Source organism: Camelus bactrianus, chromosome X, assembly GCF_048773025.1.
Source record: "Camelus bactrianus isolate YW-2024 breed Bactrian camel chromosome X, ASM4877302v1, whole genome shotgun sequence".
NCBI lineage: Eukaryota > Metazoa > Chordata > Mammalia > Artiodactyla > Camelidae > Camelus > Camelus bactrianus.
This window is the reverse complement of record NC_133575.1, coordinates 62,858,927-62,885,301: the sequence shown is the minus strand read 5'-3', so window position 1 is coordinate 62,885,301 and position 26,375 is coordinate 62,858,927. Positions and strand designations below refer to the sequence as shown.

At 36.4% G+C, this 26,375-nt stretch overlaps 1 protein-coding gene across 2 annotated transcripts in view; it reads left to right on the top strand.

Annotated features, from left to right (window-relative positions):
- Nucleotides 1-14,510, top strand: part of CYSLTR1 (cysteinyl leukotriene receptor 1) — a 35,874-nt gene extending 21,364 nt beyond the window's left edge. Inside the window, exons 2-4 of one of the 2 annotated variants that reach the window (XM_074359234.1) lie at nt 1,186-1,344; nt 7,522-7,607; nt 10,762-14,510. In XM_074359234.1, the coding sequence (XP_074215335.1) occupies nt 10,789-11,811 (1,023 nt within the window). In that variant the 5' untranslated portion in view covers nt 1,186-1,344; nt 7,522-7,607; nt 10,762-10,788 and the 3' untranslated portion in view covers nt 11,812-14,510. The remainder of the gene's footprint in view (nt 1-1,185; nt 1,345-7,521; nt 7,608-10,761) is intronic. The other variant, XM_010950590.2, reaches the window with a different exon arrangement.
- Nucleotides 14,511-26,375: the final 11,865 nt, after the last annotated feature.

Sequence of the window (26,375 nt, the reverse complement as noted above, 5' to 3'; positions counted from 1 at the left end):
TCAGTGCTGATTTATGAACAAGTTGAAGCTTACTTTCCACACTTAATTCTTTTCTTTTCCTTTCTTTTCCTTTCTTTCCTTTCCTTTCCTTTCCTTTCCTTTCTTTCTTCCCTCCCTCCTTCCCTTCTTTCTTCCTAGCTTTACTTGGGACAAAACTGTTCCTGACTGGTGTTTAACAAACTACACAAACTTACTGGATGTTCACTGTAGTTACATCTCCCAACTCATTTAATTTTTTTAAATTATTCAGAATTCTAACCCCATCTCACTAGTTGGTAGCAACTGTGTAAAATAATGATGCCTTCTTCAATCACATCATGTGCCTTTAAGAGCTTCCTTCAACACTGCAAAGCCTTGCCTTTATCTGGAAACCTTCAGTTGTATTCCCAGATTTTGCTATAATTTAGCCAGGAGACATAACCTGGACTCAAAGATTTCTGACAATCCTTTTCTGTTAAGTATTTATATGCAAACTATACTGCTTCACTCCTACCTTGTCAGAAAAAAAGTCTGAAATGAAATGAACATCTACTTGAAGAACTTTAACCAATAATCGTTGCATTCCTATATATAAGTCCACACTTCTATAGCTACCACTCTTTCAGATTATTGTAGCTTGGCTTTGAACCACATTTTCCTACCTAGAAAATTCCTCCTAGACATTTCTTCTTGGTAGTCAAGATTCTTACCCACTGGTGTACAAGCCCTGTATAATTTCCTCCCCTTGAGTATGGATGAGACCTGTGAAAATGAAGAGATTTTGTTCCCGTGTTAGAGTACTAATCAGTTCATTTTCAGTTAACCAAAATGGAGGTTATCATTGGTGTGACTACTTAATCAGATGAGCCCTTTAAAAAAAGATTGAGAAGTCAAAAATTTGAAGAGATTTCTTTCCTAAAGTCCTGGAAGAAAGCAAACAGCTGTGTTGTGAGAGCAGTGGAGCAGGTGTCAAGGGCCTAATAATGACCTCCGAGAGCTGAGAGTGGCTCCTCCAGCTTCTGGACATGCCTGGCTTCCCAGGTTCCCTGTAGAGCTAAAAAAATTTTTCCCAGGTCACAGAGCTTTTTCCACAATTGGATAAAATTTTTTTCCTAAAATAAGTCCCATACGTTACAATTTTTAAAAGAAAAGAAAAAACAAGCCTTCAATCATACACTAACAAGGAATGAATTCTGCCAACAACAGGTGATCTTGTAAGAGGATCTCTGACCTCAGATGAGGTCTCAATTCTGGCTGACAACTTGATTGCAGCCCTGTGAGACCCTAAGCAGCGGACCCAGCGAACTTGTACCTGAACTTCTGGCCCACAGAAACTATAAGGAAACAAGTGGATGTTGTTTTCAGGTTTGTGGTAATTTGTTACACAGCAATTGAAAAATAATATATCTTCTGTCATCCTTTTTCTCTTTTTATTGATGATGACTGTTTAAATGGAGACCAAAAAGTCTGATTAAAAGTTTCATTTTGGTTCTAAAGTCTACACTGTATTGAAAATGGTTTCTCCAAGGTCACCACTGGCCTCCTAATTAACAAATTCAATTGCCATTTGATGAACTTCATTCTCTTTGGTCTTTTGGAAGCATTTGAAATAAATGACCACATTCTTCCTTAAAACTGCTCTTTTGACTTGTACAATACTAACATTTTTGTTTTCTTCTTGTCTCTCTTTGATACTCTTTTGCTGTCTCCTTTTCTTTACTATCTTCATTTTACAGATAAGAAAACTGAGTATTAGTGAGATTAAGTAACTTGACCAAGTTCACATAGTAAGTGGAGAAACCAAGTTTCAAACTCAGATCTACCTTGGCTCAAAAGTCATTATGTTTTTGCTACTATATTCACGTTGACGTTGTCTCAGCAGAAAATTATCTTAGTTTTCTCCTTTTTCTAAAGAGGTGTGTCTTTGTAAACTAAAAATCTTCATTTATAAAACATAGAACTTGCTATAAATGCCATGATATAGAATAAAACAAAAATTAATCTCAAAGGGAAATACAGGGATGATGGGTCCAACAAGGAAGGCATAGTTATTTGGCTTCATCCTTCACAAAATCCTTTCATTCCCATACAAGGTGATTTTTAAGGCTTTTCTCTGTAACCACACAGTAAGTGGTGCCTGGCCAGCAATCCCTTAGTCTACATAGTTCTCTAAGATTGAAAATTCCAATAGCTTTCAAGAATTATGAGCAAGGAAAGAGCTCAGGCAATTACAAATCATTAGAAACAAGCTCTCTTTCTCTTTGCAAACTATTACAGAAGCAATTTGACTTAACATACTATATGTCCTCTGCAACTTACATACTTCTCATTCCTATTTTTAAAATTTAAACAGGATTTTCTATTTGGGCATTTTTTTTCAAATTTTAAACTTCAAAATAACTAAAGTTTATAACCTCACTGTGGAATTTGGGGTATTTTAAACAACTATAGTCCTCTTACACTCTCAAAACGTGAACTGAAGAGATTTTCTGCCACTCCCTCGACACCACAACCCCTGTCTACCTTTCAAAAAACTATATTTTTAAACCAATAAACTGACCTTAAAGTAAATTATGTTCTTTTTCCTCTAATTTCAAATTTTTCCATTAAATTCCTGTATTTTTGGAAAACAAAATAGGCTCAGTGTAAATTTTCACCTATCTCCTTGCTCCTTATAGAAAGTATCTTTCTCCCCCAATGTAAACTATTTTGGGCCCTTAATAACCTAAGTTATTAAGTGAGTCTTTTTTCCCAAGTAAAAAGATTTGTAATTTTACTTCAACAAAGTGTAATCAGTAATGTAAAGTCCCCAAATTTAGATTAACACAGCTGCTTTCTTTGTATATTTTTGGAAAATTTCTCACATTCTTCTTGAAAGCAAATTCCAGAATTAAGATGATCTCCTAAAATCATTTTAGAGTTCAAATGCCAGAAAGTAAACAAACTCCCACTTCTCTCATGGCTTATCAAAGTTGGCCCTGGCATTGCCCCTGATTAGGGTTGTTGAAGACATCAAGTATACTTGACTACTTTCCAAAACATCACTTATAAAGAAACAAAAATGTTTATAGTTTGTTTATATTGGATAAATAACAAGGTCAAAATAGATGTTTCATTGCTCAAAAGATCCAAGTAGAGTAGGGCTTGAGGTTGGTTTGAGGGAAAGGATTGGGTAGAAACCATGAATATTTGTAAATGATGACAGGATAACATAAAAAGAATTTAAACTTTGGTACTATAAGTTGTGGCCTCAGGACTAAAGCACTGATCAGAAGAGCAAGGATATTAGCCTACTTTGGTGAGTCACTATATGATACTAAAGGGATATGTCTGTCAAGACTATCAGAATTTTAAACTAGCATGTCAGGGTAAACTTGTCCCTGAACCAAGTTTTCCCAAAAGTCACTATTTCAATAATTAAGCTGTCCCTTTCATTCTACAGAGTATCTTAGTTTGAGATAACTGCACATCCAAAAATATGCCTCAGATTATTTCAAGTCTCTCCTTCTGAGAGACCTAAACTCTCCTTAGTACTTAGTTTCATCTTTATCAAGGTTTCTTCTTTCTCCAGGTAACAATAGTTCTTTGACCTCTTCCATTATCACCTTTCTCTCAAGACAAAAGTTTGGATGGAAGGCTAGTACTAGATGGTGGAGGTAGTTGCCTGAAATATAAGGTTGGGATTTGATTATAGTCATTTATAAGCTCTTGAGCAACAAAAAGACAGGGTAAAAGCAAGGCTTAAGAATGACTAGTCTAGCAGTGGTGAAAGAGCTTGAAATTAAGAGGGCATGAAAGGAACTACAAATAGTTCAGCATGGCTAATATACAAGATGAATGTGAAAAGTAGGAGTTTACTATCTATGTCTGATGTAATGAGAGCTAGAACCAAAGAAGCAGCAGTAGGAATGAAGATAAATGAAGAGGAAAAAGATCAAGACTTGATTTCACACTGTATAAATGTTAGCTGGAACTGGAGCAAAATTAAGAAGTCATATCCCTCCTCCCTTCACCCCCAGCTTCCCAAATCTGCACTGTTTTTCCCATCTGTAATTTTAACTTCAATGTCTTCAGGTCTCAGATTTCCATTGCCTTCCTCTCTTTTCCTTTTGCCCTATTAGCTTTAGCAAAACCCTCCCAGACTCCTTCTATTTAACTGAGACAGCAGGGCCTGATAAATTTGTCATTTTAACAGAAATCAAAGCCTGTGAGAAATTCTGCAGAGTAGATTTCAGGCATCAGCTAACATATGGATGGATGAATTGCTCGTTCTAGAACCCTAAAGCCATATGATCAAGCAGGATAGGCATCTCATACAAGAGATGATAAAAAAAAAAGAAACCAACAAAGATAATTTTAGGATTTTCTCTCTTAGAAGATCTAAGGAATGGTAATCATACTGCCAGAATCAGAGATATTACTTCTGAAACAAAAGGGGTACTGCCTGGGAGAAAGACCTATGAGCCTTAGAATATGGTACAGCTTTACGTCACAAAATTAACACTTCATCTAGAAATCACTGTCAAAGCTAGAACTACTATGTTGCCTTTAGAGGGCCTGACCAAGCCTGTATCCTGAGCACAGCTGATATATTCAAAGAGGAATAAAGTGAGTCTTTCAGATGTTCACCCGAGAGAAACTCAGGGAACAGCTAGTTGTCTTAAATCAAGTTCACAACTTATGTCTGTTTTCCTCTTTACTGAAGCCATAGATCTCTTTTCCTATTTGCTCTTTTTTTTCCCTAAGGTCAAAAATTGCTTAAGGGAGGGAGGAAACGTACTCTGATCTTCATAGATTTACAGAATGGCAAACTGGAAGGGAATTCAGAAATCGTATACTACAACCCTATTGAATTGCAGATAAGTGAAGATATCACAGAGAAAAAGTGATTTACTCAAGATCACACAATTAATCATCCACCAGAGCTTGAGGAATGATTCAAGTCTTGTACCTACCAGTCCTACAAAATTTCTACCATGCCCATTGTCTTTCTCCATGCAAGATTCCCTCTGATTACGATAAGACATTAACAAAATGATATAGAAAATTAATATTCAAATCAACCAATATTTAAAAGACAGTGTACTATGTACAGCATGAAATACAAAAAGAATAAGACTTGGTTATTGCCCTTTAAATCTAGTGGGACTGTTGTGGGAAGAATGGGGAAGTTTAAATTGAATAACTACAAGGATGAGTATGACATGAAACAATAAATGAAAATTACCAAGGAAAGCACAAACAAAATAATGTAGGACTTCAAAGTAGAGAAATATTAAATTGAATTGAGAGGATCAGGAATGTCTTTTTGTTTGACTAGAAACAAAAAAAAAGAGGCATTATTATCTTCATTTAATAGAAGACACTAGCCTGGGGACTACCTGGGGACTCTTGTAGATCACCAGCTCTACCTGGATGACACTTAGAAGGCACAACAGTATATAAGTCATTCTCATTCATAGGTGGTTTTATTGCAGCAACAATAAAGAGTATGTTATATGAATTGAGACCTTATATTCTTAGATCATCTCTGAGGTCTCTTACTTACTTGTTCACTGGAGCTTGACCAGATTACAGACTCAGTGGAGACTAAAGGCTAATGACAAAACAGTAGATAGATGGTGATGATGATGATAGATAGCTAGAGAGAGAGACAGAAACAGAGATAGATAGATAGATAGATAGATAGATAGACAGACAGACAGACAGACATGGACTTAAGATGAGCCAAATAAAAGATCTGAGTAACTCCTGAATTAAATAATTGAACTCAAAAGCCATATATCCACACTCTTACTCTATTGCTTCAACTTCACTCACCTAATCACCCAAATAATAATGGTAAAATCCAATTTTGGCAGAAGCTGTTGTCAGAGACAAGAGTTCTTAAGTAAACTGAAAAGAGGTGCAAGGAGTAAAAGTATTGAATGTCTGCTATAGGCAAAGCTCAAAATTTCTAAAGGAGCCACAGAAGACATCTCAGAATCCCAGATTTGAGGAAACATTACATTGTTGCCCAGACAATGTGACTTTTACTCAACTATGCATATACAGGGTGGGCTAAATTGTAATTATGCAGCTACCATGGAAAAGGATAACTAGTACTTAGCCTGGTAATACAACAGTTCTCATAGATAGGTATTAAAAATTCAGAAACTTTCTCTTTCCACACAGGGGGGAAATATAAGCTTTGTCTAAACAAAATTGTGACAGAGCCAAAGTTAATTTTCACCATAAATAAGATGACTAGAATCATAATTTCAAGATTAGAAAAGATATTCTTCATTCAATATTTAGTCAGTAATTTTTGTTGATTACAGAGACCTAGGACAAACGAAACCCCAAGAAAGTTTTATGTCTGTGTAACAAAATATAAAAGCCAGCTCTGTCTGAGTAATTCCCCATCTGCAACCCATACTTCACTCAGGCTGCTAGTAGTATCTTACTTATGTCAACTCCTTACCTGGAGAAGGAGGGAAAATTCAGAGAGGGAGAAGAAACTGGAGAAGATCTGAAAAATGATTACCTGAGTAGAGGGTAGACTCAAACAGTAATATCATAGCTGTAGATTCAGGTTCCTACTTTTAAAACTTGTCTGTGTTTTATATTTTTGCATTTTCTTTACTTTCCTTTTGATTTCCTTTTTTTTTTTTTTTTCAGTAGTGTGCCTTTAGAAAGTCCCAGTCTATTTATACTTGATAAGAATAAACTGAGGGGAGGTGTTTATTTTGTTGGCATTTGACTACAAATAAATAAAAAGTGGTCAGCCTCTGGGGTCCTTGCAGACAGGGGGATGAAAGTTGCCATAAGGCAACACAAATTTAGAAGACAAATATTCAGGTTGCTACTGTATCAGGAAAGCCCCTCTTTGCTAATTTCCTGGAGGTTTGTTATACTTTATTAGATTTTCCAACATGGTTTAATTGAAGAGACATACACTCATGAAAAGTTAACTATACAAACTATAAAACAATTGCTCTCTGAAGGTATATAATATATGCCAAATTAGTGATAGAAATAATTACTATTATGAGTTTTTAGGGAAAAGAGTCCAAAGTCCTCTAAGTCATACTTCCTCCAAGGAAAACTATGTCTAGGTCATCCCAAACAGATGTACTTGATATTTTTAATGTTCTAACACCTCTTCCTAGAAAACTAGATCCTTGGATATGAAGTTCCAAGTAATTTCCCCTTTGAACTTTATGAAAAAAAACTGTTTAGAGTTGAAAATATCATGGTTTCAAAGAGAGAAGAAAGATTTTGTAATACTGTGCTCATCTTCAGATACAGAAGCTCCATGCACACAGTAGCAAACAGGTGTGATCATTCCTGGTCTCTAATCCACATTTTCCCCTGGCGATGTAAAAATGAATGGAGAGGAAAGAAGGAGGCATGGAATCCAATAACTAGCTCTAAATTTGTCAGTTAAGTTTTGATGTCCCATCACACACCCTAGATCTATGCTTAAGGCTGCTAATCTCCCATGACCTTTCTGGACTGCTTCCAAGATTGTTAACTTCTTTTTCAATTTTATGATTTCAGCTTAGGCTTCATCTGTTATTACAACATAAGAAGCACTGACCACTAACCAGGAACACTTGATAAGGGTACTGCAGGGCCAGAAAGAGGTATGGCTCCATTTTCTAAATGAATCTTGTTTTTTCAACTAACTAGTTATCTTAACAAAGTAATTTCCTTCATTATCTACAATAAATACTAATTACATTTATGTTTATTACTTATTTATATTAATCAGTTAGTAACCCATTAGTTTTGTGCTAAGATAGCTCTTGCCATACTGTATTGTAATCTCTTCACATTTCTGAGCCATCACTCTTCTCCCTCACCATTCTATGAGCTGCTTGAAAGCAGAGATGGGTTCCTAGGAATCTCTATATTCATACAGTGTGGGTCTCAATCTTTGGAGATCACAGTAAATTTTACTAAAATGAATTAAATGTTGTTTAAGATAAGCAAAGCCATTATCTGTGAAATGAGTGGTTTGAACTAAATGATTAACTACCTCTCTATGATTCATTACTTGCTTGAAAGTTTCACAGTCTTCCCTTTGGGCCTAGTATAAGTAATTGACTTGACTTAGTTATAAATAAACAATTTAATCTAAATATCAAAATTATTAAGAAAGCTTATTTTGGGCTGCAATGACTGAGAAATTTATTAATGGGACTAGAGAACATCTATTTCTTTGTTTTTTATTAATTTATTTATCAGCGTTATTTGGCATCTATCATTTAAAGATCTGGAAAATTCAAATTTATTTATAATGTTTAACAGATGAGTAAAATCAGCAAATGATTAATATGTGTCAAGATATGGATGTTTTTTAATCTTATAGTCAGTCTAATGATTTAGTCCCTTTATTAATACTTTAGGAAGCAACTTAACAAAGCCACTTTAGGCTCTAAGACTGGGAAAGTTTTAAATTATGTTGGGGTGAAAAGATAACTTTAAGTGGTTTTGAATGATAAATAATACTTTCAAATGATAAACTTGTTCCATCATTCATTTACTTATTCACTCAATTAACATTTATGAGTACTTACAGGCAAGGTACATATGTGTTAGCCCTTTGTGAGATGCCTTTATATATCAACCAGATAGTCTATGAAGGAACATAACATACATATATCATAGCTCTAAAATGTTGGCTTAAAGTTCCAAAGAAGGGATAAAGATAGAAATCACTTTGGAAGGAAGCTGAGGGAAGTCTTGGTCAATAAAGTGTAATTTGAGCTGAAAGATGGGTAATTTTTGCATACAAATAGATGGAGGAAAGGGCATTTCAGAAAGAAGAAATATCATGAAAACAGACAGGCAGGTGGGAAAACATGTAATGCATGTCCCTAGCATAGTAAAATAGTTGTTTCATTGAACTATAGGGTGTACAAAGGGGAGAAGTGAGAGAAAAACTAGGAAAGTTCAGTTGGAACCAGACTGTAGAAGGCCTTAAATATCAGGCCAAGAAGTCTGGGTTTTATTCTGAAAGCTCTGTGGAACCCCTGAAGATTTTGAGAGCAAGGACATGACATAATTGGAAGCGACAATGTCCAGAAAATTATTCTGGATAGAGTATGCAGCAGGATACAGTGAGAGCTGATGGTGGCAAGAAGATATTAGTCTCTTAAAACAAAGGCTGTATCAGAAATCTCAACAGCACCATCTAGTGCCTCACAGGTTAACACTGTGAGGAAAACAGTACAGGGCTAGAGTACGTTTAGGCAGTTTCTCTTTACTTCACAATTGCATCTGAGTTCAGAAAACCAACGGTGAAAGAGGCAGGTAACTGGAAAGGAAACTGAGAAATAATGCAGAGGTTGGGAACAGTGAAATAATTTTTCTCATTGATCTTAGATATACACCCTCTGAATGATTCGTTTTCAATTTTTTACTGTATAACAACAGTTCTTAGTGGAAAATAATGACATTTTTAATAAAAGGAAAAAGTAGAACTAGCTGGAATGGACAAATGGATGAATGACACATCCTCACAGAAAATATAGTTGTTATCAGTAGTAAACCTGGAAGTTATAGTCCACCTATAACCACAGCTATAGCTATCCATATTTGTATCTCTGGTGCAGAGACCACATCAGTCCCTTCCACTGCTGGCAGTTCTTGAATGCTTAAGCAGTCTTCCCACCTTACAAACACCAACCTCTCTCTTGCCAAGGAGCAAGAGCTGTGTAAAAGGACAAAAAATGGGATTTCAACCAAAGATTATCCACTATATTATACATTGATAAGTTGTTCCCATCTTCTTAAAGAGTAAAAGAAAAGAATCTAGAGGAATACTAAAGAAATCACTACTTCCATACTATCTCATCCCCATCTCTCTCTGATCAGAGTTTGTTGGCCATCCTAATTGACTGCCCTCATAAAGCTGAACTAGGTTAGACCAATTTAACAACTTCTTACTATAAGAGAAATGACCATGTATTGTTGAACAATAAAGCTTTGAGTTTAAGTTTAGGAAGCAAGAACAAGGATGAACAGCGTCAACAATATCCTCACCCAGAAAGTATATTCCAACTAGTAATGCTGCTTCTTTCCTCAGAGCCTTAAGGTGCACATTTTAAATGTATTTCACCTTTTTTCTTATTAAAATAAATGTATGGCTTCTGAAGTTTCCCCAACCTTGGTGTTCTGTGGTTCTAAATAGAGTCTACCATGTTCTAGATTAAGATTCTCCCACAGGGAGTGAGTTCCACTGATAACAAATTTAATTATTTTCCCTAGGTATAAGCATCACCCAGCAGATGTTACCTAGCAAGCCTTCTCCTTGGGGAAACCAAGCATTTTCACCCAGATTTTATTCTCTAAAAGAATTCAATGCTCTTCTAATAAGATAAATAGGTAATAGACACAGATAGACTCATATTTATGAAACTACCATTTTTAAAGCTTTTCTCTAATTACAAAATAAACCCACTTAAAAGGAAGATTTACAGAAAAGTACTGGAGTAATATGACTTAAAATAAAGCAGAGCTGTTTTATCTAGGTCTTGAAGATTTAAAAGTCCATCAGGCAAAAATGGGTGGAGAAGGAGAAAAAAAGAATTTTCTAGGTGTCCATAGGACCCAAACCCTTCTCCTGGGAGCAAAGTGCAGTTAAATCTCTCCTCATTGCCTGTCCCCCGACTCTCGCTTTCTGCAGTGGTCAAAAGATATACATAGTGATACCATAAAGTAAAATTATAGTACTTCCTATAATTTATTGGTCTAAAAAAATTGACAAGATTTATATATGTATATATATTGTAGGTACCAAGAAGACATTCCTAGAGAAACATGGATGGTGTCAGAAATCTGACAGTATCTTCTGCCAGTAATAACATATGCAATGATACTATTGACGACTTCCGCAATCAAGTGTATTCCACCTTGTACTCTATGATCTCCGTAGTGGGCTTCTTTGGCAACGGCTTTGTGCTCTACGTCCTCATAAAAACATATCATGAGAAGTCAGCCTATCAAGTATACATGATTAATTTAGCAGTTGCAGATCTACTGTGCGTGTGCACACTGCCTCTCCGTGTAGTTTATTATGTTCACAAAGGCATTTGGTTCTTTGGTGACTTTTTGTGCCGCCTCAGCACCTACGCTTTGTATGTCAACCTCTATTGTAGCATCTTCTTTATGACAGCCATGAGCTTTTTCCGGTGCATTGCGATTGTTTTCCCAGTCCAGAACATTAATTTGGTTACACAGAAAAAAGCCAGGTTTGTGTGTGTTGGTATTTGGATTTTTGTTATTTTGACTAGTTCACCATTTTTAATGTCCGCATCTTACATAGATGAGAAAAACAATACCAAGTGCTTTGAGCCTCCACAGGACAATCAAGCTAAAAATCATGTCTTGATCTTGCATTATGTGTCATTATTTTTTGGATTTATCATTCCTTTTGTTATCATAATTGTCTGTTACACAATGATCATTTTGACCTTACTTAAAAATTCAATGAAGAAAAATCTATCAAGCCGTAAAAAGGCTATAGGAATGATCATAGTTGTTACAGCTGCCTTTTTGATCAGTTTCTTGCCATATCATATTCAACGCACCATTCACCTTCACTTTTTGCACAATGAAACTAAACCCTGTGAGTCTGTCCTTAGAATGCAAAAGTCAGTGGTCATAACCTTGTCTCTGGCTGCGTCAAATTGTTGCTTTGATCCTCTCTTATATTTCTTTTCAGGAGGGAATTTTAGGAGAAAGCTATCTACATTTAGAAAGCATTCTTTGTCCAGCTTGACTTATGTACCCAAGAAGAAGATCTCCTTGCCAGAAAAAGGAGAAGAAATATGTAAAGAATAGTTTAAACCCATCTTTAATGAAGATTTTCCCAAACGAGTGTTTTCTCAGATCACTTACAATAAATATAAGAATTTCTATTAATAATTTACAAATAATACTTAACAGAATATGTACCTATAAATCTATCTCATTTATGAATCTACATTGTTAGAGGTCCTAAAGATATTTTAAATGTTAAAAATTCAGTCCACATCTATGAAATAAATTATAAATGGTTTCTCAATCATTCATCTAAATATGGAAAATATTTCTATCTTGGCACTGTAAAAAAATGGGTCTGAAAGCAAAGCTTTTCCGCCCTCAAAAACTTTACAAAGGATAAAACCTAGCTTTTTAAGATATAAATTTAGCTAATAGTTCTTAATGGTCCTAACATATCCCTTTGCATTAATGCCATCAGATGAGAGATGGAATGACCCAGGAGCTACAGAAAAGTGTACTGTCACCATTTTCCTTTGTAGTATTGACCAGCTAGAAAAAGTAAGGCTATTTCTTCCAAAATAAAATGCTGTAGCAGCCTAGTATTCAGTCAAATGGCCCTAAAGTCTCCATGCAATGTACAATCTGGAAACTGAGGAAGATAAACCTGATCAAAAGTCATTGCTTCCAAAGTTCTTCTGCTTCTGCCTTAGACCCCCCCCCCAAAAAAGAATGGTGGAGCTTTTGTTGATCATTGAGGTTCTTATAGAGAATTCTCTCCCTACTCCTTCCTTAAGAAACCAGACAACTAGCACTACCATAAATGAACAGAAGTACTTTAAAATGTACCTGAAGAAGAGGAAAAGGGGTCTACTTTTCTACACACTTATTACTGGGCTCAAAATTAATGGCAATTGGTTTCTAAATAAAAATTTAAATTTTGATATTACAAATTTTTAAGAAGTACTTATATTTATTCATATGTATAAAACTATATGTAAGAGATTTTGCTCATGAGTGGAAGTTAATTATAAGCTTTACTATTATTTTATACTTTTTACTTTTTACTGGCATATTGACAGGAATATCAAGGGTATGTTTACAGTGGTTTTTATATTACAGTGGAAGCTTTGTTCTTAAGACAGCAACAGCTTTATTATGGCTGAAATATAATATTCATGGGCAAGCTTCTGCCAAAGTGTAGTCTGTTTCTTAATTCTGTGTTTCAAAACGTGCATTACCTCAGAGGAAATGAACAATAATGGTGAAAAAAGAGAAAAGCTAGGAAAGGAGAAGTTCTATCTGAATCTGCCACGTGTATATTGCTTCTATTTCATTTCTTTTTTTAACATTTTTTAATTGAGTTATAGTCAGTTTACAACGTTGTGTCAATTTCCAGTGTAGAACACAATTTTTCAGTTATACATGAACATACATATATTCATTGTCGCATTCTTTTTTGCTATGAGCTACCACAAGATCTTGTATATATTTCATTTCTAATGTTACAGTCCCTTAGAAAGAAACTTGAAGACAGGATCTCGAAGGCATGGTAATGACTGGTGCCCATTTATTTTTAACATACCTGAGACTTCTTAGAACCTGTATTTCTACCCTATACTATTTTTCCCTTGCTTGAGATAAAGATCCCATGTAATATTTCTCATAAAAGCAGTTCTCATCTCATTTACTAGCTTTCTGCTATTCAATAAGTATAGTGTGGTAGAAGAACACTACACTGAAAGCTAGAAAACCTGGATGCTAATCTGATCTCTATTACTTACTAGTACTGAAACTTAAAGCAAGTGACATAAACTCTGATCCTCAGCTTTCTCATTTGTAAAGTGAGAATAATAATACTTCCCTTGCCTTTCTTACAGGCACATTTGAAACTCAAATGTGGTCATAGTATACATACATATTTTAAAACACATATGTTAAAGTTTTACCTTAAAAATATACAGTGTGATGTAATTTATCACATGGAATATGAAATACTTAGAGAGGTTTTGTTACTTAAACATACTGAATCACATTTACTACATGGATTCTCAATTTTGAAAGAATTAAAACAAGATATAGCCATAGTTAAAATCTGTTGCATGTAGAATCTTGTCACTTATTTATTCTTATCTCCATGTTTTTGCCTGTGTTCTCACTTCCACCCTCAGTCCCACTTCCTCCCTCAGTCCCACTTCCTCCTACACAGAAACATAACATACTTTAGTCACCTACAAGCTTACTATGAATTTGTTCTTCTTTAGTATTATATGCACTTATAGCCTGTTACCACGGTGTTTAATACTGTTTACCACACTGTTTAATACTTAAATTGTTCCCAGTTTTTCCATATGTATTAGCATTTTCTCCCAAAGTGAAATAATCACTTTGTAGAATTATAAATTCCTTGAGGTTGAAAATTATGCCTTAAATCATGGTGCCTAACATTTAATGAGCTTTTGCTCTGTTTTAAGTGCTTCAACTGTATCAATTCACTTAATGCTTACAACTGCTCTGTGAGGTAGGTACCATTATTGCCCCTGTTTTGCTGATTTAAAAACTGAGGCACAAAGAGGTTAAGTAACTTACTCAATGTCAGACAGCTGGTTAAGCATCAGAACCAAAAGTCTGACTAAATCTAGGCAGTCTGACTCTATAACTCATAACTTTTTAATTTGTTATGCTAACCTGCTGGACTTTTTAACACCTTCAGAATATAAGGAGCAGAAGCAAGGGTGGCTTTAGATGATTTATTTGTTTTCTTTTTTAAACCAGGTTTAGTTTAACTGCATGCTTAAATTTTTAATTACATGAACACATGAACCATAACATAAAACCTGTGATTTTATTTGGAAGAACATCTTAAGAATATTTTATGCTATCCTAGAACACTGATATTAGAAAGAACTTAATGTTTATAATTCCTAATGGCTATATAATACACTGTGGCATCAACATACCATGTCCTCAAGCACATTCCTCTGGCCTCTAAAGGTCCTTTCAAACCTCATCAGTTATCCAAGCTCTCTTTTATTGTACACTGAGATTTTTATTTTGTTCAGCCAATATGATTTCTATATCTCAGAAAAAAATAATTTCATATCTTAAAGCAATGTTTTGTATTTTACACTCCTGAATAAACATAAATGGTTTTGGGTACTCAGACTGTAAACTTTGGTTTTTTCGGTTGTCAAAAACCTCCCTGCTTTTCATTCTAATGACATGACTTTGCATTTTCAATTGACTTTTAAATGGCCTACTGAGACAATTAAATATATCTCTCAATATCTACCTCCTGTTAACCCTTTAGTGACCCCAACCATGGAAAATTCAGAAGCTTAAAAGGTGAGATTAGATCTCAGAACACTGTAAATTTGTGGGCCCTTTTTTAGTAAGCACCACTGCATTGGAAGTACCAAAAAAAAAAGAAGAAGAAACTCAGAGAGGGTGTCAAGATGGCGGAGTAGAAGGCTCTTAGCTCACCCTCTCCCATGAATACACCAAAAGAGACATCCATGAACACACCAATTCACTCAGAACACCTGCTGAACTTTGCCAGAACATGGCCTATTTCAAAGACAAAATTCCTCACAAAATCTGGTAGGAGGGAAAAAAAGAATAAAAAGGACATTAGTATGGGACCTGTCCCATGGGGAGGGAGTGCAAAGGAGGATGCCCCCTCTCCAACAGAGAGGTAAGCAGGGATGGAAAGAGAATGTCCAAGGCTTGGAGGAGTGCACAACAGCTGCTTGGTCGACAGAACTGAGAGAAACTGGGACAAAGGGTTCTGGAAATCTTCAGCCTTAGACATGAGCTAGTGAGAGTGGGCCAAGACTGGCTGCCAAGGCCAGGCAGAGGGATGAGGCTGACTGTGCAGAGCCAGACTCAGAGGGCTGGAGTGTGCTGTGGGATATGGCTGGGAGTGTATACAGAACAGAACAGAACAGTGTAGGGCCTCCATTTTTAAAAAAGCAACACCACTGGTGAACATTGTGGGGAAGAGCACAATGCAGCTGGGCCATATGATTGTTACCACAGGTCCCAGGCACCATTGCTGGTGCATTCTCGCAATAAGAGAGGCAGGGCTCAACCATAGCTACCATATTCCCTGGTGTACAGCTCCCAAGCAGTTGTAGGGTTGAAACCTGAATTCATACCCAGGGGCTCTGAACTTCACAGGTGGGACTGAAATTTGTTTACAGCTCCAGGCAGAGGGGATCAATTTGCTCCACAAGTGCCTTTGTGGATCCACACTTCTAAGACAAATGAGCAAGGAGTGGAGTTTTGGCTCACAGTGAGGCAACTGCTTTTGCAGCATTTTCAGCAGACCTGCATACTGTATGCAGACAAGGCATTGGGAGCACTGATCTCATAGCACAGCACAATCCAGGTGTGACCCAGAGGTCAGCAGATCTGCACTGGTAGCTCTGAGGGCAGAGAAACTAGGGGACACCAGAGCAGAGTACTGACATTCCCACAGCTGAATCAGAGACAAGGGGAGCATCAACAAAGAGTACTTCAAGCACTCCAACCCCAACTACCATGTACTGCAGCACAGAAACAGGTATGGAAGCCTCCATTACAATAGACGGGAATATACATGGCCCCTGTAAGGACTGTGACAACCACAGAACAAAAAAAGGAGGCCCCACTAAACAACCAGAGCAGGCTCTGATCACAGCAACACCAGCCAGACTCCCAATCAAAGGGATAACAGCCAACACAAACAGAAGAAAGATGTGGAAACCATCCATACTAAAGACAGACCTCATAGCAAAATTATTAGAAGTGCACAGTCTACACAGTAGTACATCCTCTCTAAAAAAAAAAAAAAAAAAAAAAAAAAAAAAAGCTCTTCAAACCAGAATAGATAACTGATACTCAATAATACAAAGTGCCAGAGAGATATAAGTAAAATAAGAAGCAGAGGAACTACTCCCAATTAAAAGAACAAGAGAAGTCCCCTCAAAGAATAATCAATAAAATAGACTTCGATAGTCAACTGGATCATGAATTCAAAAAGGGAGTGATAAAGGCACTGAAGGAAATGAAAGACTATGAATAAAAATGCAGAATACTATAAAAAGGAAATAGTAACTATAAAGAGGAGCAAATTAAAAACAGAAAACTCAATAACTGAGATAAGAGCCAGAGTGAAGGGCAATAAAAAGCAAGCTAGATAATGGAGAGGAACAAATAAGTGACTTAGAAGACAGGATAACAGAAATCACTGAATCAGAATCACTGACAGAAAAGCAAGTGAAAAGTAATGAATGCAATAAAAGGGGCCTATGGGATAATATAAAGTGTGCCAATCTAGGCATGCTAGGGGTCTCAGAAGGAGAAGAAAGAGAAAAATCAGATTGAAAAGGTATTTGAAGAAATCATGACTGAAAACTTCCCAAATCTAAAGAAGGAATCAGATATCCAAGTACAGAAAGCACAGAAGGTCCCAAACAAGAAGAACCCAAATAGACCTATACCAAGACATATTATAATTAAGATGGCCAAGATTAAGGAAAAAGAAATGATTCTAAAGGCAGCAAGAGAAAAACAAAGAGTTACTTACAAGGGAACCCTCATAAGGCTTTCCACTGATTTCTCTACAAAAACACTACAGGCCAGAAAGATGTGGCAAGATATATTCAAAGTTCTGAATGGGAAAATACTACAGCCTAGGATACTCTATCCATCAAGACTATCCTTCAGAATACAGAGATAAAGAATTTCACAAACAAGCAAAAAAATTTTAAAAATCAGCAATACTAAACATATGCTAAAGGAAATATTGAAAGGTCTACTCTAAATAGAAAAGAAGCAAAACACTATAGAAAAGAGAAAACCGTAATTGGAAATGTGGTAAGTACAATGAGTTTCAACAGAATAAACATGAAGATATAAAAGAGGACATCAAAATCATTAAATGTGAGAGAGGGGAGCAAGAAAATATAGATTATTTTTTCATTCTTTTCAGGATGACTTTGAGCTTATATGACTATCAGTTTGAAGCAAATAGATATAGTAATGTGTTAACATACTTGAAAAACAAAGTAATTACAAATCAAAAGTATACAATAGAGTCACAAAAACAAAAGGCAAACCAATATAATACAAGAGAAAATTATCAAACGGCAAAAAGAAAAAGAAAGGAACAAAGAGGAAATACCAAATCAAATGAAAAAAGACTTCAAAAAGGCAATAAACACACATCTATCAATAATTACTATAAATGTCAATGGATTAAATGCTCCAATCAAAAGACATAGAGTGACAGATAACAAAACAAGAACCTGCAATTTGTTGCATACAAGACAATCCTTTAGGATGAAGGACACACATAGATTGAAAGTGAGAGGATGGGAAAAGATATTTCATGCAAATTGAAATGACAAGAAAGCAAGAGTAGCAATGCTGATTTCAGACAAAATAGGCTTTAAAACAAAGGCCATAATGAAAGATAAAGAAAGACACTATATAATGATCAAAGGAGCAACAAAAGATGAAGATATTATATTACACTCATTAATATATATGCACCCAAAATAGGAGCACAAAAATATATAAAACAAATACTACCAGGCATAAAGGGAGAAATTAATGGGAATACAATTTAACACCCCACTAACACCATTGGACAGGTCTTCCAGACAGAAAATCAATCAGGCATTGGAGATACTAAATGATACAATAGAACAGTTGGACTTGGTTGGTATTCTTAAGACATTACATCCCCCTCCAAATTTATATATATATATATTCTTTTTAAGTGTGCATGAAACATTCTCTAGGATAGATCATGTACTTGGGCACAAACGGAGCCTTAGCAAATTTAAGTGGATAGAAATTATTCAAGCCTCTTCTCTGACCACAATGGCATGAAACTAGAAATCAACCACAGAAAAACAAAGGAGAAAAGAAAGCCAGCGTGAAGATTAAGCAACATGCTACTAAGAAACCAATGGGTCAGTGATGAAATCAAAGAAGAAATTTAAAAATACTTTGAGACAAATGACAATGAAAACACACCCACACAAAATCTAAGTGATGCAGCAAAACCAGTCTAAAAGGGAATTTCATAGAAATACAGGTCTTCTTCAAAAAAGAAGAAGAATCTCAAATAAACAACCTAACCTATCACATGAAAGAATTAGACAAAGAAGAACAGACAAAACTAAAGTCAGCAGAAGGTAGGAAATAAGAAATATCAGGGAGGAAATAAATAAAATAGAGATTAAAAGAACAATAGAAAAATCAATCAAACCAAGAGCTGGTTTTTAAAGAGTAAACAAAATCAACAAACCTCTGGTCAGTCTCCCCAAGTGAAAAAGAGTGAGAACACAATCAAACAAAATGAGAAAGGAAAATGGAGAAATTACAACCAAAACCACAAAAATACAAAAAATCATAAAAGATACTATGAACAAGTATATGGAAAAAATTAGACAACTTAGAAGAAATGGACAAGTTTCTGGAAACAAACAGTCCATGAAGACTGAATAAAGAAGAAATAGACCACTTGAACAGACCAAACACTAGAAATAGAATCAGCAAGGGAAAAAACCTCCCTGCAAACAGAAGTCCAGGATGAGATGGCTTCATTGGGTAATTCTACCAAACATACAAAGAGCTCATTCTGATCCTTCTCAAACTCTTCTAAAGGATTGAAAAGGAGGGAGTACTCTCAAACTCATTGTATGAAGCCACCAACTATCATCCTGATACCAAAACCAGAAAAAGACACTACCAAAAAAAAAAATTATTGGCCAATATCACTGATGAACATAAATGCAAAAATCCTTAACAAAATTTTAGCAAACAGAATCCAACAGCACATAAAAAAAAATCATACCTCATGATCAAGTTGGATTCATCCCAGGGACATAAGAATGGTTCAACATTCACAAATCAACCAATGTGGTACACCACATCAACAAGAGAAAGGACAGAAATCACATGATCATCTCAATAGATGCAGAAAAAGCATTTGATAAAATTCAACACCCATTCATAAAAAAAAAAAGCAAAGTAGGTATACAGAGAACATATCTCAACATAATAAAAGCTATTTATGCAAACCTGCAGCCAGCATAATACTCAATGGTGAAAAACTGAAAGCCTTCCCACTAAAATCTGGAACAAGACAAGGATGCCCACTATCACCACTTTTATTCAACATAGTCTTGGAAGTCTTAGCCACAGCAATCAGTCAAGAAAAAGATATAAAAGGGATCCAAACTGGAAGAGGTAAAATTGTCACTATATGAGGATGACATGATACTACATGTAGAAAACCCTAAAAGTTCCACACACAAACTACTAGAGCTGATAAAAGAATCAGCAAGGTAGCAGGATACAAGATTAACATACAGAAATTAGTTGCATTTCTTTACACTAATAATGAAACAGCAGGAAAACAGAGTAAACAAACAGCCACTTTTTAAATCACATTCAAAAAAATGAAGTACGTAGGAATAAATCTGACCAAGGAAATGAAAAACTTATATGTGAAGAACTACAAAATATTGACGAAAGAAATTAAAGATGACTTAAAGAAATGGAAAGATATCCCATGCTCTTGGATTGGAAGAATCAATATTGTTAAAATGGTCATACTGCCCAAGATAATCTACAGATTTAATGTAATCCCTATCAAATTACCCAGGACATTTTCACAGAACTAGAGTAAATAATCCTAAAATTTATATTGAATCACAAGAGACCTAGAATTAAAGAAATACTGAAGAAAAAGAATGAAGATGGAGGTATAACCTCTCCCAGACTTCAGACAATACTACAGAGCCACAATAATCAAAATTGAATGACAGACAAAACAGACATATGGATCAATGGAAAAGAAGACAGCCCAGAAATAAACCCACAGACCAACAGTCTTCAACAAAAGAGACAAGAATATACAGTGGAAAAAAGACAGTCTCTTCAGTAAGTGTTGTTGGGAAAACTGGATGACAGCATGTAAATCAGTGAAGTTAGAACACTCCCTCACTCCATACTCAGAAGTAAATTCAAAATGGCTTAAACACTTAAATATAAGACAAGACATGATAAACCTCCTAGAAGAAAACATAGGCAAATAATACTCTGATGTAAATCTTATCAATGTTCTCCTAGGGCAGTCTACCCAGGCAATAGAAATAAGAGCCAACATAAACAAGTGGGACTTAATTAAACTTATGAGCCTTTGCACAGCAAAGGAAACCATAAGTAAAACAAAATGACAACCTACAGAATTTGCAACTAATACGACTGAAAAAGGCTTAATTTTTAGAATATATAAATAGCTCATACAACTTAAAAAACAAACTACTCAATAAAAAAAACCCTCAAATTAATATTATAAATGAAACATACTTCAATCTAAAAATAAATAAAATACAATTCTAATGAAATTTTTCAAAGAAATCGATCAAACAATTCAAAAATTTATAAAACCACCAAAGACCTCATTAGCTAAAGCAAGCTTTAGAAAGAACACAGATAAAGGCATCACACTTCCTGATTTCAAACTACATATATTACTAAGCTATAGTAATCAAAATAATAAGATATTGGCATAAAAATAGATCAATGGAACATAATAGTGATCCCAGAAATAAATCACATATATATGCTCAATTACACTTAGGACCCATAATGTGTAGAATATATAATAGGGTAAGAACAATCTCTTCAGTAAATGGTGTTAGAAAGCTGGATGGCCATAAGCAAAAGAAAAAAACTCGATTGCTTTCTTACACCAAACATAAAAATTAACTAAAATGGATAAAAAATTTGAAATTAAGGCCAGATGCCACAAAACTCTTCAAAGATAATATAGGCAGTAAGGTCCTTTACATCGGTCTTGGCAATATTTTTGGATTAGGCACCAGAAGCAATGGTAACAAAAACAAAAATAAACCAGTGGGACTGCATCAAACTAAAAAGTTTCTGCACTGCAAACGAAACCATCAACAAAATGAAAACCAAACCCACTAAATGTGGGGGGTTTTTTTGCAATCATTTGCAAATATTTGCAAATCATATATCTGATAAGAAGATAATATCTAAAAGAATTCATGCAACTCTGTAGGAAATAAAATAACCTGATTTTAAAAATGGGCAGAGTATTTGAATAGACATTTTTCCAAAGAAGACATACAGATGGCCAACAGGCACATGAAAAGATGCCAAACATCACTAATCACCATAGAAATGTAAATCAAAACCACAAGATATCACCTCACACCTGTTAGAATGGCTATTATGAAACAGACAAGAAATAACAAGTGTTTGCAAGGATGTGGTAGAAAAGGAATACATATACACAGTTGGGGTGAAAGCAAATTGCTACAGTCACTATGGAAAACAGTATGGAGCTTCCACAAAAAGCTAATAATTGAACTACCATATAATCAAGCAATTCTATCTCTGGGTATTTATCTGAAGAAAACAAAAACACTAACTCAAAAAGATATGTGCACTTCATGTTCATTTCAGCATTATTAACAATAGCCAAGATATGGAAGTACCCTACATGTCGATCAATAAATGAATGGAGAAACAAAATGTGTTATATCTATACAATAGGATGTTATTTAGCCATACAAAAGAATGAAATCTTGCATTTGCAACAAAATACACCTTGAGGGCATTATGCTATGTGAAATAACTCAAACATAGGAAGATAAATACTGTGCACTTGAAAAGAATGTATATCCTATTTTGGGGGTGTGTAATGCTCTGAAAATATCCACCAAATCTAGTTTATCTATTGTATTATTTAAATTTTCTGTTGCCTTATTTATTTTCTGTCTGAAACATCTGTCTAGTGATGTTAATGCGGTGTTTAAATCTCCAACTATGATTGTATTCCCATCAATATCCCCCTTTATCTCTGTTAGTAATTCTTGTATGTACTTAGGTGCTCCTATATTGGGTGCATATATATTAACGAGTGTAATATCCTCATCTTGTATCACTCCTTTAATCATTATAAAATGTCCTTCTTTATCTTTCTTTATGGCCTTTGTTTTAAAGTCTATTTTGTCTGAGATCAGTACTGCAACACCTGCTTTTTTGGCTTTTCCATTTGCATGGAATATCCTTTTCCATCCTTTCACTCTCGATCTATATGTGTCCTTCTCCCTAAAGTGGGTCTCACGTATGCAGCATATTGAAGGTTCTTGTTTTATTATCCAGTTTGCCACTCTGTGTCTTTTGACTGGAGCATTTAGTCCATTAACATTTACAGTAATTAATGATAGATGTGTATTTATTGTCATTTTGAACATATATTTGCAGTTGAATTGGTATATCTTCTTTGTTCCTTTCTTCTTCGTTTTCTGGCTTGGTAATTTTCCTTTGTATTATCACGGACTTTATTTAGTTTTTGTGACTCCTTTGTAACTTTTTGGCTTGTGGTTACCCTTTTTTGTACTGTATGATGTTACATACGTGTGGAATCTTAAAAGCAAACAAACAAGCAAATAATAAACTAAGCTCATGGATACAGAGAACAGATTGGTGGTTGCCAGAGGTAGAAGCAGGGCTGGAGGGTGAAGGAGGTTAAAGAGCACAAATTGCAGCTATAAAATAAATGTAATGACGATGCAACGTACACCATGGGGTCTGTATTTAATAATACTGTATTGTGTATATCAGTGTTGCTGAGAGTAAATCTTAAAAGTTCTCAACAAGACAGCATGGTATTGGTACAAAAACAGACATATAGACCAATGGAACAGAATAGAGAGCCCAGAAATGAACCTACAAACTTTTGGTCAACTCATCGTCGACAAAGGAGGCAAGAATATACAATGGAATAAAGACAGTCTCTTCAGCAAATGGTGTTGGGAAAACTGAACAGCAGCATGTAAAGCAATGAAGCTAGAACACTCCCTTACACCACACACAAAAAATCAACTCAAAATGAATCAAAGACTTAAACATAAGACAAGATACAATAAATCTCCTAGAAGAAAATATAGATAAAACATTATCTGACATACATCTCAAAAATGTTCTCCTAGAACAGTCTACTCAAGCAATAGAAATAAAAGCAAGAATAAACAAATGGGACCCAGTGAAACTTACAAGCTCCTGCACAGCAAAGGAAACCATAAGCAAAACAAAAAGACAACCTACAGAATGGGAGAAAATTTTTGCAAATGAAACTGACAAAGGCTTGATTTCCAGAATATATAAGCAGCTCATATAACTTCATAAGAAACAACCAAACAACTCAATCCAAAAATGGTCAAAAGACCTAAACAAGCAATTCTCCAAGGAAGACACACAAATGATAAACAGGCACATGAAAAAATGCTCAGTATCACTAATTATCAGAGAAATGCAAATCAAAACTACAATGAGGTATCACCTCACACCAGTCAGAATGGCTACCATTCAAAAATCCACAAAGGACAAATACTGGAGAGGCTGTGGAGAAAAGGGAACCCTCCTACACTGCTGGTGGGAATGCAGTTTGGTGCAGCCACTGTGGAAAACACTATGGAGATTCCTCAAAAGACTAGGAATAGACTTACCATATGACCCAGGAATCCCACTCCTGGGCATATATCCAGCAAGAACTCTACTTCAGGATGACACCTGCACCCCAATGTTCATAGCAGCATTATTTACAATAGCCAAGACATGGAAACAGTATAAATGTCCATCAACAGGTGACTGGATAAAGAAGCTGTGGTCTATTTATATGATGGAATACTATTCAACCATAAAAAACAACAACATAACGCCATTTGCAGCAATATGAATGCTCCTAGAGAATGTCATTCTAAGTGAAGTAAGCCAGAAAGAGAAAGGAAAATACCATATGAGATCGCTCATATGTGGAATCTAAAAAAAAAACAAACAAAAAAAAAGCATAAATACAAAACAGAAACAGACTCATAAACATAGAATACAAACTTGTGGTTGCCAAGGGGGCGGATTGTGGGAAGGGATAGTCGGGATTTCAAAATTGTAGAATAGATAAACAAGATTACACTGTATAGCACAGGGAAATAGGCACAAGATCTTATGGTAGCTCACAGGGAAAAAAATGTGACAATGAATATATATATGTTCATGTATAACTGAAGAATTGTGCTCTACACTGGAATTTGACACAACATTGTAAAATGATTATAGATGAGACGGAGAAGATGGCGGAGTAGAAGGACGCTCGCAGGTCACCCTCTCCCACAAATACACCAAGACCCACATCTACAGACCCACTCAGCCAACCAGAGCACCTGCGGAACTCCGACAGAGCATCGCCCTCTTCAAAAGATAAAGACGCCAAAAATCTGGTAGGAGAAAAAGAAAAAAGAAATAACAAAAGGCAAAGCAGCGTGGGACGGGTCCCACGGGGAGGGAGCGGAAAAGGAGGACTGGCGCTCGCTCGTAGGGTCTCCCCACTCCAACTGAGAGGCCAGCGAGATGGAGGGGGAGCCTCCGAGGCTCGGATCTGTACAGAACAGCCCTTGACCAACAGAACTAAGTTAAACGGGGACAGAGGTTCCCCCCGACACCCAGCCTGAGACACAGGCCAACAGCGGCAGGCAGGGCCAGGCTGCACAAGCCGGGCAGAGGACGGGAGTGGCACGGAGGCAGCCCCGGGGGAACGCAAGGGGCTGCGCGCCGTGGCTGTGGGTGCACAGGGCAGAACAACCTGGGCCCTCCATAAAACAGCACGGTTGATGTGCTCTCAGGGGAAGGGTGCACACCCCCATCTCTGAAAACCCTCGGAAAGTTTTCAGGGGAAGAGAGGCGGGGCTCAGGCACAGCCGCCATATCCTCCTGCACTGAGCACCCAGGTGGGGGCGGGGGCGAAACCTGCATCTGCACCGAAGGGCTTAGCAGCCTCAAAAGCCAGACTGAGACTTGTCTACAGCCCAGGGCAGATAGGATCCTTCCATCCTGGTCCCTCAGAGAACTTGCTCCACAAAGACAAACAAGGAACTGTGTTCTGGCTTGGAGCAGGGACAAGGCTGTCCCTCGGTCTTCCCCAAGCCCACCTGTGGAGCGCTGACCAGGGCGGAGCATGCAGCCGCACAGAGCAGCAGAGCTACCGGCGGTGCAGGTAGAGGGAGAGCGGCCACCGCCTTTCGGGCAGGAACACAGCCCCTGACCGAGGTGCTGGGAGGGAGCACGACCCGCCCTCCTACCCGGCCAGTCTGCAACATCTGACTGCCGCATCCTGAGGGGCAGCTACCCGCCCACCCACAGCAGAGGAGAGCTGCACCTGACCCAGTGTTGCGAGGAGGCGCGATCTGCTTGCCCACAGGTGCTGGGAGCAGCACAGAAGAGGACGCCAACGGAGGGCCTCTGGAAACAGCAAGCTGACCTTCCAAAACAGGACGAAGAGAGAAAGACTTCACATTAAAAGCACACAGACTCCAGGAGAACACCGACAAACCCTCCCCCCTTTTTTTCTTTTAATCTATTTTTACCTGTTCTATTTCCTATTACTCTCTTAATTTTTACTTCTTAATTCATTTCTATTACTCTTGGGTTTTGATGTCCTGTTATTGATTAGACACAGGTTTCAAATACATCTATTCATCTTCCCCCCCCCCTTTTTTGTAAAGGTTTTAAAAGTACGTCTCAACCCGATTAATACTCTGCTTCAACTCGCTCTTCTA